The sequence below is a fragment of the Varanus komodoensis genome, unplaced genomic scaffold (genome assembly GCF_004798865.1).
Source record: "Varanus komodoensis strain SLA01 unplaced genomic scaffold, ASM479886v1 scaffold60, whole genome shotgun sequence".
In the NCBI taxonomy this organism is placed as follows: Eukaryota; Metazoa; Chordata; class Lepidosauria; order Squamata; family Varanidae; genus Varanus; species Varanus komodoensis.
Genome location: NW_025336223.1, coordinates 1,221,447 through 1,237,169, shown reverse-complemented (window position 1 = coordinate 1,237,169; position 15,723 = coordinate 1,221,447). Strand labels below are relative to the sequence as shown.

General features: G+C 43.1%; 1 protein-coding gene across 2 annotated transcripts in view; it reads left to right on the top strand.

The window, feature by feature from the left end:
* Window positions 1-15,723, top strand: part of ADGRL3 (adhesion G protein-coupled receptor L3) — a 394,878-nt gene that overhangs the window by 256,609 nt on the left and 122,546 nt on the right. For both annotated transcript variants that reach the window (XM_044449737.1, XM_044449736.1), the window contains 2 exons: window positions 1,178-1,361; window positions 9,573-9,695. In XM_044449737.1, the coding sequence (XP_044305672.1) occupies window positions 1,178-1,361; window positions 9,573-9,695 (307 nt within the window). The remainder of the gene's footprint in view (window positions 1-1,177; window positions 1,362-9,572; window positions 9,696-15,723) is intronic.

Here is a 15,723-nt window from a genome sequence, read left to right as displayed (position 1 = left end):
TTTAAAAAGTATTTAAGAACTATTTTGTTTTCACATTGTAAATAACATTTTTCTGTGATCTTGAGGTAAATTTCTTAAATCATGGTAACTTCTAACCAATACTTACTTGTTTCTTGTTTGTGATTTATTCTAAATTTAAATACCTCAGCTATGGGCCTTTTGGTTTGCTTGCTTATTCATTTAAACAATGAATGCCTTGTATTTCAAAGAAATGTTTAAGGCCGCTTACTATACAGTGACATGGGCAAATGTTGCAATGTTAAATTCAAATGACAAGAAATCAATATCCCAGGAAATGCATGTTTTTCCCCATTAACCCATGTAATATAGCATGGATGGGGGAGGGTCAAAATGGTACTTTACCTGGGGTACAGAAATACCTTGAGATGATCTTGCTGGCCAGGGAGGCAGCTTCATGGTTCGGAAGACATTTACACTTCTCTGGAGTACCCAAGCTTTACATGCTGCAATAGGGCAACTTCCTTTTAGTTACCGTAGAAGAAACACTGTTCAATCACACAGGAGTCAGGGATAGAGCCAGCACCCAATCATCTAATTTTTCTTTTGATGGAAAAAATGGCAAGTTTGCACTCTACAGTAAAAGCACTAAAAGTGGTTTGGGTGTCAGAATCAAGTTCACATGCAAATTAATACAGCTTATTGAGGGTTTACCCCACCATAAGTTTTGGCTCCAACTTACAGAGCCAGAGGACAATGGCTGAACAGCCAAAGGAAGTCATAGGTCCATGGAGACAAAACTATAGGCAGGAACAACTCAAGAAATTATACATGAACTTGGATGCTTCACTCAATATGTAAATAATTTCACTCTTAGCAAAGGTTTCTATGTTTTCATCCTAGAATATAGCTATGTAATTGCATGGCTGTTTTTAATTTCCAGTAACACTGAGCATGCTTACTCCCAAAATGCCATGTGTTCATTCTCTCAGTCTTTACAACAAACCTACAAGATATGCTGGTATTGCTGTCCCCACCGTTGTCCTCTTAAGAGACGCCAACTCCTCGAAGTAAGCCCATTACTATGGGCAGAGGCAGATCCATTGAGTTGGGCAGCTCATTGCACTGGAGAACATGATTCTCTTGCAGGCTGCTGCTGTGCTCCTTGAAGTGGGAGGAAGGGCTCATGGGAAATCAATCTTGTTCCTCTTCTTCACAGGCCATGGTTGAAACAGTCAATAATCTGCTGCAGCCCCAGGCTCTGAATGCATGGAGGGACTTGCCTGCAAGCGATCAGCTGCGTGCAGCAACCATGCTCCTGGACACCGTAGAAGAAAGTGCCTTTGTCCTGGCGGACAACCTGCTCAAGACTGATATTGTGAGGGAGAGCACTGACAATATTCGTAAGTAGCAAGAAGAACTAGGGGGAAGTTCGTGTCATTCACTTCATCTCAGCTGTGCCACTGCATATTTTCCTGGGAACATATGGCACAAACCAGCTGGTGAAGGAGCAATCTAGCTTTCACAGTTATCAGCCTGTGGAAGATTTATTTGAGACCTCTGATCTTTATCTTCTGTCTTTAATGAAACTTGAGCAAAATAGTAGGTCAGGGAAGTTGTCTTGCATACTAAATATTGGCTGAACTGAATTTTTAGATGAAATTTGGCTTCTGTTCTGGTAGAGCATCCAAGGTATGAACAGAATTTTATCAGCTGGGGAAATTTCCCAGTGAGACTTCGTCACACTAGCTCCCAGGTGGGACCTCATTTGTAGAAGGCAGGGAGAGGAGGAAGGAGGGAGATGACAGGCAGGTTTGTGTTCCTTGGTTGGGTTTTTCTGGCTCACCATTGCTTGTTGAACAGATGCAGTCTGATTGCCTCATGGTGCTTCTTAACCTTTCTGTAAAATGTGGGCAGGTTTTGCCTAATCTCTCCGATGATTCTAGATCTTCTGACTGTTCTTTTAGGGGCTGGCTTTCCTCCCAGATTTGTTTTCCAGGTTCAGAATGTGTCATTTTTGCACATGATCTGCTTACTTTGCCTAGTTTCCCCTCCTGAAAAGCTAGAATTCTCTTGCCTTGCTTTGTTTGCCTGGAGTTCCCAGGACAGCATGCTGCAGAATCAGTAGTATTTGCCCAATAGCTCTGGTCCATAGGATTTGCCCGAGTTCTGTTTAGGCAGAACCCTTAGAGCTGCATCCTGGTGGGATGCTCTTAACAGCAAGCTTTGGGCTGTATCTGCTGCACTGCACACTATGGCCATGTTAGGGATTTCTTGTCTGTCACATAAGCTAGTAATGTCAAATGTATTAGTAAGCAGCCATGTTTCTGTCACTATGATGGGTTAGCCTATAAGAAGCAGTCCTGTTCCATTTAAGTCATTTTTATTTATTTGCAAGTATTGATCAACTGCTTACATCCGCAGAATTCCACGCAGCATACACAAATCCTAAAATCATCAACATTCACAACCGATACATGAAATACGTTATATTTATGTATGCATAGGAGGGTAGGCTAAATTACACAGAGGAGACTTGCATAAACGAAACTGTCTTCATCATGCACCTAAAGATGAAGCTCTGGTGCATATCTAATCTCAGGGGAAAGATTATTCCACATAGTGGGCAACACTACAGTCAAGTTTCTGCTCTGAACAACTGCAGAGCAGACTTTAGGAGCAGATGTCCTCAAGGATCAGATGGATGTATAGGGAAGAGAGCAGCTTCTCAGGTAACCAGCCATTCAGGGCTTTATACCCTAGCAACAAAACACTGCATTTTTATTTATGTTATTATATTTTATCCTGGTTTTTTTTTAGCAAATAGCTAGCCAGAGCAGTACCTTTAGCACAAGTACACTGCTCTACTGGTAGATGACTTCATTCAGGAAACCAGCTGAATTGTTCCATACCAGGTGCAGCATCTGGACCATAAAGCTGGACTCAGGGCTTGATCCTTCTGTGGGAGAGCACCCCACATAGAACGGTCATCCTACCTGCCTCCTGGGGCAGGAAGCCATTCACACACACATGCACACCCCGATTACCATCCTGCTGGCCATCTGCCCAGCACTGCTTCCAGATGCTGGCCCAAGGCCTGCAAGGTTACACCTGCTTCAGGTGTGACGTGGAGAAACAGCTGGGTGTCACCAGCAGACAAATAAGCTTTGCTCCAAATCCAAACAACCACTCCCAATGGCTTCATTTAAATGCAACAAATGCAGGGGATAGAAGAAAGTGCCTCATGGCACCTCACAGCACAATCACCCCCTTGAGAAAGCAGCTTCCTGGCCTGTGGCCTGCTCTCCTGAGGGTGCCTTGGGTCTGGCCTCATTCGCTTCTCTGTCCTGCCTTAGGAGGGCTGAGAAAGTCACCTGGTTTCATTTTAATACAGGCTTACCTGATTTGCACTTCCTTTGCCAATATGCATGTGGAATCAAAGTTAGGATTCAATTTTCAGAATTCTCTGTTTTCTGATATAGTTCCCCAGTAAAACATGCATACAAACATGAGTATTTGTCAAGGAAAGCATGCACCAAAATGTGTATGCTAGTGAAAATAACTCAGAGAAATTGCTTGCGAAAAAGCATGTTAGGCAAAACGTCATATAAAAATGCATATATTATGGCAGGGAGAGCCAAGATTGTGCTTGTGGGGCCCACTGTGCCCCTGGGCACCTTTTCTAGCACCTCCCACTGCGTTGCCCACGTAACACATTTTCTTGCTGACAGCTGGGATTGTTGTGAGATGGCTTTCTGTTGGGTTCCAAGGAGATGTTTAGCATGCTGGGACTCAGGACCCACTTCTGCTTCGTGTTGTCTTTGGGGACATTTGCTTGCCCTTGCTGCGCTTCTCATGGCTGCCATTTTGTGGCAGTGCCAAGGACAGTCCCCGAATTTCCAAAGGACCTATGGCCCAAAAACGTTGCTTTTCTCTTACTGCCTAGCAGTTTTCCAGTTGGGGGATTGCATCCATTCTTAAATCTGCTTAAGAGCAGACACATCACATGAATGGGGCTTCAGGCAAGCCTTGGAAGCCTCTGCATGGTCTTCCTGAGGGGCTTATGGCTGCGACGGGATGCTGCATCCTGGCCTGTACCATTGCAGGCTGGGCATGGCAAGGAGGGCTCACGGCTTTTTTTTTGTAGATTTCCCCTCCCTCTGAATTGCTTGTAACCGTCTCAGGCATGATGCCCCTCTGTGGGCGTGATAGTAGGCCAAGAGGGCTTGATGGTGTGTCATTGCCTTGGCCCTCCTGCATTCGGCCCATAACACGCCCCTTTCCCCTGCTTTGCTAGTGGGACTTTCCTGGTGGAGCCCTTCCACAGCCCTCCCAAGTCCTCCTCTCCCAGTGAGTCGGAACTGGCACTCAGGGCACTCAGCCTACAGAAGGATGGCACCCACAGTGCTCAGCGAAGGCTGGCTAGGAGTGGAGAGTTTTAATAACTTCTGCCTCAACTGGAATCAGTTTATCTGATCCAGAAAAAGGACCTAGGAAACTATCCCCTTGGAAATCTTATTATATTGAGGTACCTGAGGTAAGATTTTTAGGTTATTGGTTTACTAGCTTGAGAGGTTCAGGTTTGGAAAGAACAGGGCACACTACTGTTGACACACTGTCTAAATTACATTTCTCTGAGTTGAGAAAAGATATGGTAACCATTTTAATGTGATAAGTGTGTCTTTTAAAAGGTCTAAGGAATATCTCCTCCCATAGGTGCCTACCTGGATATGAAGGTAATCATCTGAACCTCTCCTCCAGGTTCCCCTGGCAAATGAGGCAAGTTAAGTGGCTGCCAGAGAGAGGGCTTTTCCATTTCTGTTCTCCCAAGCAGTTTAAGAACTGCTTGTCATCTTTTCAGCACTTTGTCCTGCTGCAGGTTTTAATTAGGTTTTACATTCTGGAATGGTTCTATCATTTCCCAGATGTTTTATAGGGATTTTATTCAGTTCTGATTTTGTTCTGATTTGGTTTTAATGTTTAAGATGTATTGTACACCACCCAAGAACTTTGGTTGTTGGACAGTTTACAAGGGCAATAAATAAATAAATTCAGAAATGATTGTGGTATCTCTTTTTAAAATGTGTGTCCTATATTTATGTGAACATTCATCATTACTGCTTTATTTGAATTAACCTTTCATGGTTGATGTTTTATATCTCTTTTGAAACTCCACTGTATCTTTTAAAGTTGATTAAAACATGGATAAAATGTAATCAACATGAAAAACAAAATGAAAAGTGACTTATTCCATTGTGGTAATGTGAAAAAATAGTACGGTCTTCTATTTTTGTACAGAGTTTGGATTCTGGATATTATGGGGTTAAATCCTATTTAAGTGTGTGTGTGCTGATTAGTTTTATGGAAGATGTCAGAAGTTTAGCAGGTATTAGAAGAGGTGTCTGCATAGGAAGCTGAAAGTTTGCAGCAGGCGCAGTAGAATTAAAGGCTACAGGGTCAGCAGGTTCTCAACAAAACACCAGATTTGGAAGAAGGGGAGAATGTTTAATTGGGTTAAAGAATGTCTGTTTAAGAAGGTGAAGAACTGAAGCAGATTCACATTAAAAGACAGGTATAAAATCCAGGTTGTCTGAAGAGGAAAAGGAAAGAAAACAGCAACTGAAGTTCAGAGGAAGATGGCAGGGAAAGGAATTTAGGATGAGGGTGAACATGAAACTGCTCTCTTGACTGGGTGAAGTGCAAAATGGGGGGATAATAATTAATGTTGCAATAAATAATATGAGAGAGAGAGAGAGAGCGAGCAAGCGAGCGAGCGCAAATGTTTGAAACCCTACAGGAGAGAAAGAAACAGAGCTGCTGAAACTCTGGTTGGGAGAATGCTGGATTCATAACAGGAAGATTTTGCTTGGATAAAGGACATGCATAAAGCAGGCCCACCATCAGCTTGGTTTAGCTGAGTGCATTCATCCTGGATACCTTTGGTAGCTGCAGCCAGAGGAAAAACCTTTGCCTGTTGAAACTTCCACTCACACAGCAGAGTGTTGGTGCTCTGTGGCAGCTGGAAAAGCATGGAGTAAGTGTAGGCTGCTGAAGCTTGTGCTCTGAGACAACGTGATTCAGGGGGCAGGGAAGGGAAAGGTTCTGCGCGCATGCTCACACGTTCTCTGGTTGTGCATCTCTGCTCTGCAACAGAGATAGGACTGATGCTCATTTTTTAAATGAAGAACACTAGAGCTTCAGTCTATACTGGAGCTCTGCATATACTCTGTAAGCCCTGCTTCCTACGTTTTCTGTGCCAGACAAGTGAGAGATCTGATACTGGGGTGCAAATTCAATGGGGTTTCATGATTTGGCCCCTGGATTCTGGTTTATCAACCCCGAACTGGTGTCAATTTGCTGTGGTGGGAGTTGAATCAGCTGGAAGATTTCCCTCCTTAAAATGGACCATGATTTGCACATGTAAAATGAATGAAAGAAAGAATTTTGTGCAAGACTGGGTGATTTCCAAAAGTAGGAAGCTGAACCCCATGTGATCCCAGTGTCATTTGCAGAAATAGTAAGACAAACCCCAAATGGTCCTGGTGTGATTTGGGCAAAATCAGGCAATTTATGCAACTAGGAAGTGCTAGGACATAGGGATTTGGGCTTCCTATTTATGGAAATCACCTGGTTTTATGCAAATTTGCTTAGCACTTTTTCAGTGCAGGAATTGTGACCCATCTTAGAGACAGAAGTCTGTGAAAGAAAGCCTGCACATTGGATCAGAATTGAACAGGAATTTCGCTTTCTCAGTAGATGCATAGCCATGGATTCAGTAATTAATCTTGGAAGAGTCAGCTATGTTCTTGGTGTTATAAAAGGAAGCCAGTATGTTCTCAGTGCTGGAGATGGGACATGCCCTCTGTATGTGCATTATGTGCCTTTGATTTAAAGGTATAGTGTGTGACTTCAGACCAGCACAAAGTGCTCTTGCCACCTGCAGTTCTCTTGTTGCGTGCACCTCTGGTTTGCACTATGTACTTGCAGCACATTCGACTGTTAAATGTGCTGGACATCATTGTCCACGGAGTCATACTGTAGGGTTGCTAGATGCTACCGCTATTCACAACATAGTGACCCTGCATCCATATGCAATGTTGGATAGCATGTAGATCACTCAGTTGTTGTGGAACATATTAACATGCAAGCTTAGAAAGAGTAATTAAAGCTGCCACCACCCCCATGATGCTAAGAAAAAAGGGGGTTATGCTTGGCTGGCATGACTCAGTAGACAACATTTGAAAAATGGAGAGGAGGCAGAGTGTTATGTAAGCTGCCTTGGATTCCTTGCAGGAAAATGGTAGGATATAAACATAAGCAATTAAAAATAAATTGACTACATTGACCATAAACAAATGACTTCATGTGAGATTCATCTTTGCTTCACAATATTGAACATTAATCTCCTTCACCACTTCTGAAGAAAGAGGGCAAGGTTTATGTCAGACCACAGCACACCCAAAGGTATTGGGCAGGCCTGGATTAAGTTGAGCTATAGCTGTAAGGCGCAGGTGAGTAAAGGAGCCCCCACATTTGGGAGTTTGGCGCATACACTGAAATGCCAACAACTTACCAAAGAAATCTCAGCTGAGATGGCTTTTAAAGCAAGGGTTTTGCCATGCTCACGGGGATGGCTGTGTAAAGCCATGGACTTGTTCTCTTGATAATTGTAAGCTGAATTGTGTAGTAGACCCTCCATGTTCAGAGACAGACCCTCTAAGCACCAAAGCTGTTCTGTTGCAGTTTTTAATGTGAGAGTCAACCCTTTCAGAGCATCAGTCTAGCTATGGCTCTTGGACTTTGTGGCTTAATGGAGACCTTATGTTCAGAGGTAATGACCTGGTATATACAACCTGGCAACCCACCGCATGTGACCAGCCACGTTGGGTTGTTGTGTCACCCGAGCCTTGCACAGTTTCTGCAAGCTACCTTATTTTTCATGAAGCAGCCACCCAGAACACCCAAGGCAAGTTTTAGGGTTTTTCTTGCCGGAGATAGTTTTTGTATCATCTGACTGCGGCAGGTGGGCTGTTGGGAACAGCCATGGAGCCGCTTGATAAGAACAGCCAAACTGCCTGCTGTTTGCGTTCAAGATCTTGTCATTGTAGGCTCTTCCACCCATGCCAAACTGAGCCATTTGTGCTGGGTTTGTCCAAGGGTTGTAAGTATTTGGGCCCAAGCATGGCTGTCCCTGACGCAAAGAGGAGTTCGGACTACACTCACCATTATGGTGAAAACCACCATAGTGTGGTTTTCAGATTGGAACTTTTGTTTGCTCCAATTAAGTACTATGGATAAGAAGACTGAACCAGCATTTCTCTACTGAATCACTAACTTGGTTTCCTCTATCTTCTCACTTTTTGAATTTGAGTTAATCATCACAAACTACAATAAAACTCAAACGCCTCATTATCACACCATTCTGTCTGCATCCATTTCAGTAGCCGTGGCTTTTTTCCAAGCTATTCTCTGGACAGATTTTTTGTCCATTCATTCCATGGAGTGTGGTGGGTGGGGGGTTACAGCAAAAACAGGGATGGAAGTTTGGAGCATATGAGAGATATGTTGTATCAGACGTTGCAGAGGAGGCTGTGCTCAGCTGGAATTACATCCCTGTGGATTATATACCTGTTGGAAAATCATTCCAATCATTTTTGCCCCTTCATTCCCTGAAGGGTCAGCTAGCTACACCTACCACTGGTACCAGGAAAAAGAAGTAAGTTATGTAGAAGGTGGGGAGCCCAGATTGTTACATTCAGAGACCACAGCACACAAGTGAAGCCTGCCACTCACAGTAGGTGTTAGAAAGATGGAACTCCTGCGTATATGCAGACTTGAGCATGCTGTTATTCCCCATCTTGGCTTTCCACTTTTAAAGCAGAAGTTGAAGGGGTGAGAGTGTGGATTTTTCTCCCAGCCTCTGCAGATTCTGTCTTAATGCTGCCACATTCTGCTTGCTTTACTGGTATTGTTTTGGTTAAACTTTGGTTAAATCGTTTTTTAACTGTATGCATGCTGCTTTTGCGCTGAAAATGAGTTATGAATGTCCTAAATAGAATCTGACCTTCAGTGGGCAAGTATGCTCTGCCAATTAGTGGGGTGGCGGGTGCTTTAGAAGCACCAAAGTGGCTCAGGGGAGCTGAAACAACATCCCATTTGAACCCCGATGCCCTGCAGGACCCTGGACCCCAGCTTTTCAGCTGGTGATGTTTCTCGTGTGTGAGCAGTGGAGGGCATTGCTGGCTTGATGCTTGGGGCCACAGTATGGGCACCTGCACAAAGTAAGCTGCAGGCAATGCCATTCCCTAAATCCAACCATGGTGGCAAATATATCCACACAGAGTCGGCAGAAAGGCTGACCTTAACTGCTTCAGAACATTGCAGAGTAGACATGTGCTTATTTCTTTATTACATTTCTATATCACTCAGAAGCTGAAGCTCTCTGGAGCATTCACAACAATTAATTAACACTGGAGCCCATTTAGTATATTTCATGCCTTTATTTGGAGCTGTGGGGGCAATAATGCAAACGGGCATTTTAATGTCTTTCTAAGCCATTGAATCCACTGCGGAGATTTACACGTACTCTGTTTTCACCTCTTTCATGCTAACAGAGCTGGAAGTTGCAAGGCTAAGCACAGATGGAAACTTGGAAGACCTGAAGTTTCCACAGAATACAGGCTACGGAAGTGCTATCCAACTGTCGGCAAACACGCTCAAGCAGAATGGTCGAAATGGTGAGCTCTGCACTTCAGAATGGTTTCTTTTTGAATTTTAGATTCACTTAGCCATTTCACGTGGTGTCACCTTGAGAAGTAATTAAAACTATTAAAATAAAATGTTGCAGAAAGAAGAGAGGGAGACCAAGGGGCTGGCTAAGCAGCAGGGTGTGGGTGGCACTCACTCACTCACTTGGGATGCTCAGGGCAAGGTAACCCAGGAGAGCCTTCCATTGCAGCACGGCCCCCATCACCATCAGCCCTTCCTTGCTGCAGACGGGTTCACCCAAGTGGTCGCACTTACTCTCAGACTAGGCTCTGCTCCCTGGCAGGCAGCAGTTGCCACGTTAGAGTCCACAAAATACGGTGCCGTGTGCCAAATCTGTGTCTGGAAAATTAATTTCATTTTTAAAAGTCAGAAAAATGCATTGGATGTAAGTTCAGTCATTAACTGAATTTAACACTTTCCCTGTTTTACTTTACAAACAAAAATACAGTTGCTTGGAGGGTTTTATTATGGTTTTTCATAATAACAAAGTATATTTAGACTCTTTCCATAACCTGAGAAAATGCTTTGACAAAGATTGCTGTGGATGTGAGATGTGGCCTTCAGGCTTTCTGTGAGAAATGTCAGCCTCAGTTTACATTTTTTTAGATGTTTTCTGAAGGGTTCATTGGAGCTGACACCAGAAAGAGCCCTCAGGGGATTTTGGATCCCCTCCAAGATGTTAATAAGAATAAGAAAAATTTGCATTTTCATTTTTACCATGTGTCTTTAATTGCACGTGTTTCCTGACATGTAAGTGTAACCAATATGTGTAAATACTTTTCTATGGACTGGGGATGATATTTTGCATTTAAACAAGGGAAATATTAAGTCAACTTGTATATCGTGAACCCTTTGCTTAAAAGTATCCCTTGCAATAAAACTAAAAAATTAAAGCCTCCAGACTAAAACAAAACAATGGGTGGGTTCACACAACATGGGAAGCCATTATGAATTCTCTCAGGGATGTTGTGTCAGGTTGTCCAAACCCTGTCTTGGTGTGGCAGCAGGGTGCATTTAGAAGCCATGATAAGAAACAACAGTCTGTTCTATGGATTCCACACTTCACTACGGCTTCCCTGGCTGTCCAAACCCAGCTTCGTGGTTTCCACTATCCTGTGGTATGTGGTATGCAGCTACCACAGAATCCCCCAAACGAGTGGCAGCTGCAGAAACTGCTCCAGCCATCTAGCAGGGGATTGAATTTCCGGCTTGCTGCTTGACGGGATATGTGCCAACAGTAGGAGAACTGAGAAAGATGTGTGGAAAGCATACTGGCATAGAAACCATTTGATTGTCTGGCACATCCAGACAAAAAACCGCCCTCCATGGAAACCGTGTGGGGCTGCTTGTTGTGACATGTGAACCCAGTCACTGTTCTCAGGCTGTGGGAGTGGAACTGACATGTTGCTCACCCAAGCGCCTTTGAAGGTACACAGAGCATTCTCTGGCCTGTTCAGGGAGTCAGTAGGCCACAGAGAAGGAGAGTATAACCTTACTTTTGCTTGTTTATATTCTGAATCCATATCTTATCACTGTATTTAATAAATTGGGACAGTTCCTGAAGCTGCTCTTTCCAGAGGATTCCATGGTAGCTATATATGAGGACAGTAGAAGCCACAATGCTGGGTTTGAACAACAAGAGAAACCATGGAGCACCATGGAAACCATAGACCAAACTGTTGTTTCTTTTTGTGGCTTATAAGCAAAAATACAATGGAACCTTTGGGGAAGACAGCTTCAGAGCAATTACCGCAGGTACTCTTCTTAACAAGCTGTAGGCCACGAGACCTCAGCATGCTATCAAGAAACTGTTTTGACTTTCAGACACTGGGAAAGTCTGTCTAACCTCAATAACCTCCTTGCCATTCTTCCAGGAGGACCTGTATAAAGTCTGTATAATGATCTTTTATGAGAAAGAGGCATTTTGAACATATGCTTGTTTTCAAACTATTGTTCCCATAAGAGATTTCTGTTTCCTGAATCAAAAGCAGACTTAGATCAATAAATGCAATTTATTGTCCAGTTTTCACATTGTATTTAGCTATTACAGGAGACCTTCCCTGTTTAAAGTTGGCCTGCTCTTCCACTAATATCCTGTGTTGTTCCACCCAATTCCACTTTCTGAAAGAGTACACAAGAACATATGAAGAACCAAGCTGGATCAGTCCAGTGCTCCAGCATCCTGTTGACACAGTGACCAAGCAACTCCTCATAGGATCCCACAAGCAGGATAAGAGTTCTTGCCCTCTTGCCCATGTACCCCAGCAGCTAGTGGACACAAGCATAGTTCCTCTGCTATTGGAGGTAGCATATAACCATTGGGACCAGTAGCCATAGATAGACTTCGCCTTCATTAATTAGTATGGAGAAACATAGCACATATTCTTGCAGATATATAAATTAAACAAATAAGTGTATAATTTCTGGGATCCTCTCGATCTCCTTTTTGAATTATGAAACTGCAGCACTAATTTATATGAAGAAACAGGAAATCAAGAAGCAGTGGGAATCACCTTCCCTCCTCTATAGCATGCTTTCCTGTTCGGCTTCATTCTTTTCCATACACTAATAAACTTGCAACCCAGGATGATCCTCCCAGGACCTCTAAGCCAGGATAGAATGTTGTTACCATGCAATAACACGTAAGCTGGACTATATCCTAGTAATAAAAGCACAGACACAAAAACAACATTAATGGTCACAGTGCTACCAAATGTGGGATGATAAAGGAGCTTCTCCAAGCTGACAGACAAAGCTTCACAGCTCAGCCCCTGCTAAGGAAATGGCACCAAGACTAACTGGTAGGGGCACCCCCTTCTACCATGTGCAACTGGGTCCTCCAGAAGCTTCTCAAGTTTCGGACTGATGACATCTTCATGGAGCAAATGGCCAAGTTGGCTGTGCCAACTTGGATGCCACACCAGTGAAATCTAGACATGTGAAGAATGCAGTGCAGAAGGAAGGAAGATTACTCTGTGGTTTGGAAGCATCTTGTTTATCTTCTGATGAAGTATTATCAGTGGTGGAGTCCCGTAGCAGTAGTGATGAAATGGCTTCTTTCACCAACAATACAATATTGTCTAGAAAGAAGAAAAGCAAGGGACATAAAGAAAAATCTGATGGAGTAGTAGACAAAGAATATACCTCATGTATTGACCTTTCATTTCCCAAGTAGCCAGAAATCCAGCTATTCCAGAGTCTACTCCAAGTACTCTAAAAAAAATCAAAATATCTGCTTTTCTGGTCTAAAAAGTTGACTAGTAGTCCTCACTGTGGAATTCAGTTTCAAATTCCAAAAGCAGTTCAGGAATAACTGTTTGAAACATCTTCAGCCACCAGTCCTATATGAAGATGTACAGGGGAACCTTGACCAAGTGCGAATCACCACACTTGACTTTATATGTATATTCCTTTTCCTCCCTCCCTCCCTCCCTCCCTCTGTGTGTGTGTGTGTGTGTGTGTGTGGGCATAACCGTTACCTTGTCCCTGATAAATGTGAACACTGACATGAGACATAACAGAGTAAAAATGGTAGTCCATGATTGACCAGCTTGGAGTGGCAAGAAACCAAGATTTGACCATGGAGTGCAAATTGTGATGGAGCCTGTACACAGTGTGTTACTTTTTTATTGGTGGCATACACAAGTCCCTTCTTACACCTTTGAAGGTTCCAACATGGTTTACATCATATAAACTGGAAAAACTTAAGGAATTCTGATTTTACTTATAGACAATATCTATTTCTTTTATTTATTTACTGCATATGTTTGAGAATCGCCCATAGCTCTTTGGGCAACCTTTACAATAAAAATGCCATAAAATAACATTAGCTAAAATAATACAGTTAAAATATCATAATAAAATAAAGTCACACTGTGCATATTTAAATAAAAGATAAATATTAATAAAATAATATATTAAAACCAGTGCAATTGGTCTAAAAGGTCTAAGTAGTACCTCTGGTGGTAGAGCATTCCATAATCGTAGGAAGGCCTTAGGCAACAGGCAGGGAGGCATGGAATAAGGTGCTCCTTAAGATAATGTGGTCCCAAGCTGTTTAGGGCTTTATATGTCATAAGCAAAACCTTGAATTCTATGGTTCCATATTCTATGCTATCTCTAAAAGCAATTAAACTTGACAAGCCGGACTATCTGTTGGATCACTATCAGGAGCACTTTCCAAACCACTCTGATAGCTTTGACTCTTGGGCATTCTAGAAATTTAATAAATATGGAACTATTAATACACCAAGAATTGTCTTCAATAAGGAGTTGGAGTGTATAATAATTTGAAACTTTGAAACTTTGGGGAACATGGATATAAATTATACAAGACTAGGGTATCCTTTAAAATAAGGAGCTTGAGTGGTATTAGGTGAGGATTTACCTAGGCATGAGCCCCAGAGTTTCCAAATCTTGAGCATGGCCCCAGTTGTCCCAATTTTCCTTTATACAAGCTTGCTTCTTCCCTCTGGGCCCTGTAGCCTTGCAGTTCCTAGGAGACATTTGGATCCACTCTCTTAGTAGACTAATATGAAAGCACCGGCCCTTTATACTAGTGGGGAGATTACAGCCTTCGCTTCTGCTGTCTGCTCATTATTTTCATTAAGGCACACGTCTTGTAACTGGAGAAAAATGGCACTTGCTGGAATCTTCTTTCTCTTTGAAATCTTTGATCTCTGTTCTCTGGATTAGCTGGCTTTTTATGGGTGTGCTTCCCATCCTGCTGCCTCCCTTGAATTTTTACTCCTGGGGTGGAGGGTGTTTCTGAAATCAGATGTCTTCCTCTCTCTGGCCCCTACCTCCTTTTTCTCAAGCAGGGTGTCCATAGGAGACAGGGTCCTTTAGACATGTACTGCCGTGGGTAATTGATTTGGGGCGGCATGAAAAAGTATGATGGTATAGATTTTAAGATACTAATTTTCAGAAATTAGAACCCCAAAAATGTTGCTTAAATAAAAGTGTTCCAGTATCCCAGAGACTGCCAAAATGAAGCCACCATTAGTGATAACTCTCTTTGCTAAGGATACAAAGAATCGGGCTCTGTCATGCTTGCCTGACTTCTTTCCCACACTCAGCCCTGGCCAGGAATTGAGCCAACCCAAGATCAAGTCTGCAACACTTGGGGAAATTAGCAGCCCCCTTCTTCGCACAAAGGCTGGGAAGTACACGATTCTCTGTGCAAAGTACACAAAGCCCACACATCCTGCATGCAGAAGCTGTGGGCAAGCTGCCTTCACAGACTTGCTTGGAATTGCTCGCTGCAGGACGCTCACGTGCAAGGCAGACTTAGGGCAAAGAGCCCAGCTCCAGAGCCCAGGAAGCCAGGCTGAGGAAATCTGATACCTTCCCCTCCCACAAACTGGATTACTCACACACTACTACTCTCTGCCTCCTCACCTGGCACAGAGATGAGGAGCAGCCAAACAGCAGCCTTCAGGCTTGCAACCACCCTCCGGTGCTGCTATGCCTGTTGGTGATTAGGTGGGGGAGAATGAAGGAGGCCTTGCTCAGAAGCAAATCCTATGTTTGCTGCAGCGTTACTTCCTTGAAATTATGCAAGTGTGCAGCCTATTATTATAGTCTGCAATGATAGATTCCCACATTCCGCCTTGCCAGCAGCCCACATTCATTTGCAATGAATCGGTAAATGTTTAAAGTGCCATGCAGCTCTTTGCAGCTCTCAGGCACGCCATCCCCCCAGCCTGGATTTGGGCTTGAATATGAGACATTGCCCATTTCTGTCCTAAAAGCAAGTAAGAGGTTAATTAGCTTGTCTTTGATAAAATGTAAATTATAGTAATTATTTCTAATTAAGTACACATGTAAATTTATGCTTTTTTGCCCTACGGGCCTGCATTCCTGGATCTTTTTAGTACCTAGCACTGCCTTTCAGTACACTGAAATTTGTGCCCTTACAGTTCATGCTATTTGGTCCTTGCTGTTCCTGTGCTTCTAAATGATATTCTTTGTGTACACTTGGTATTTAGAAATGTT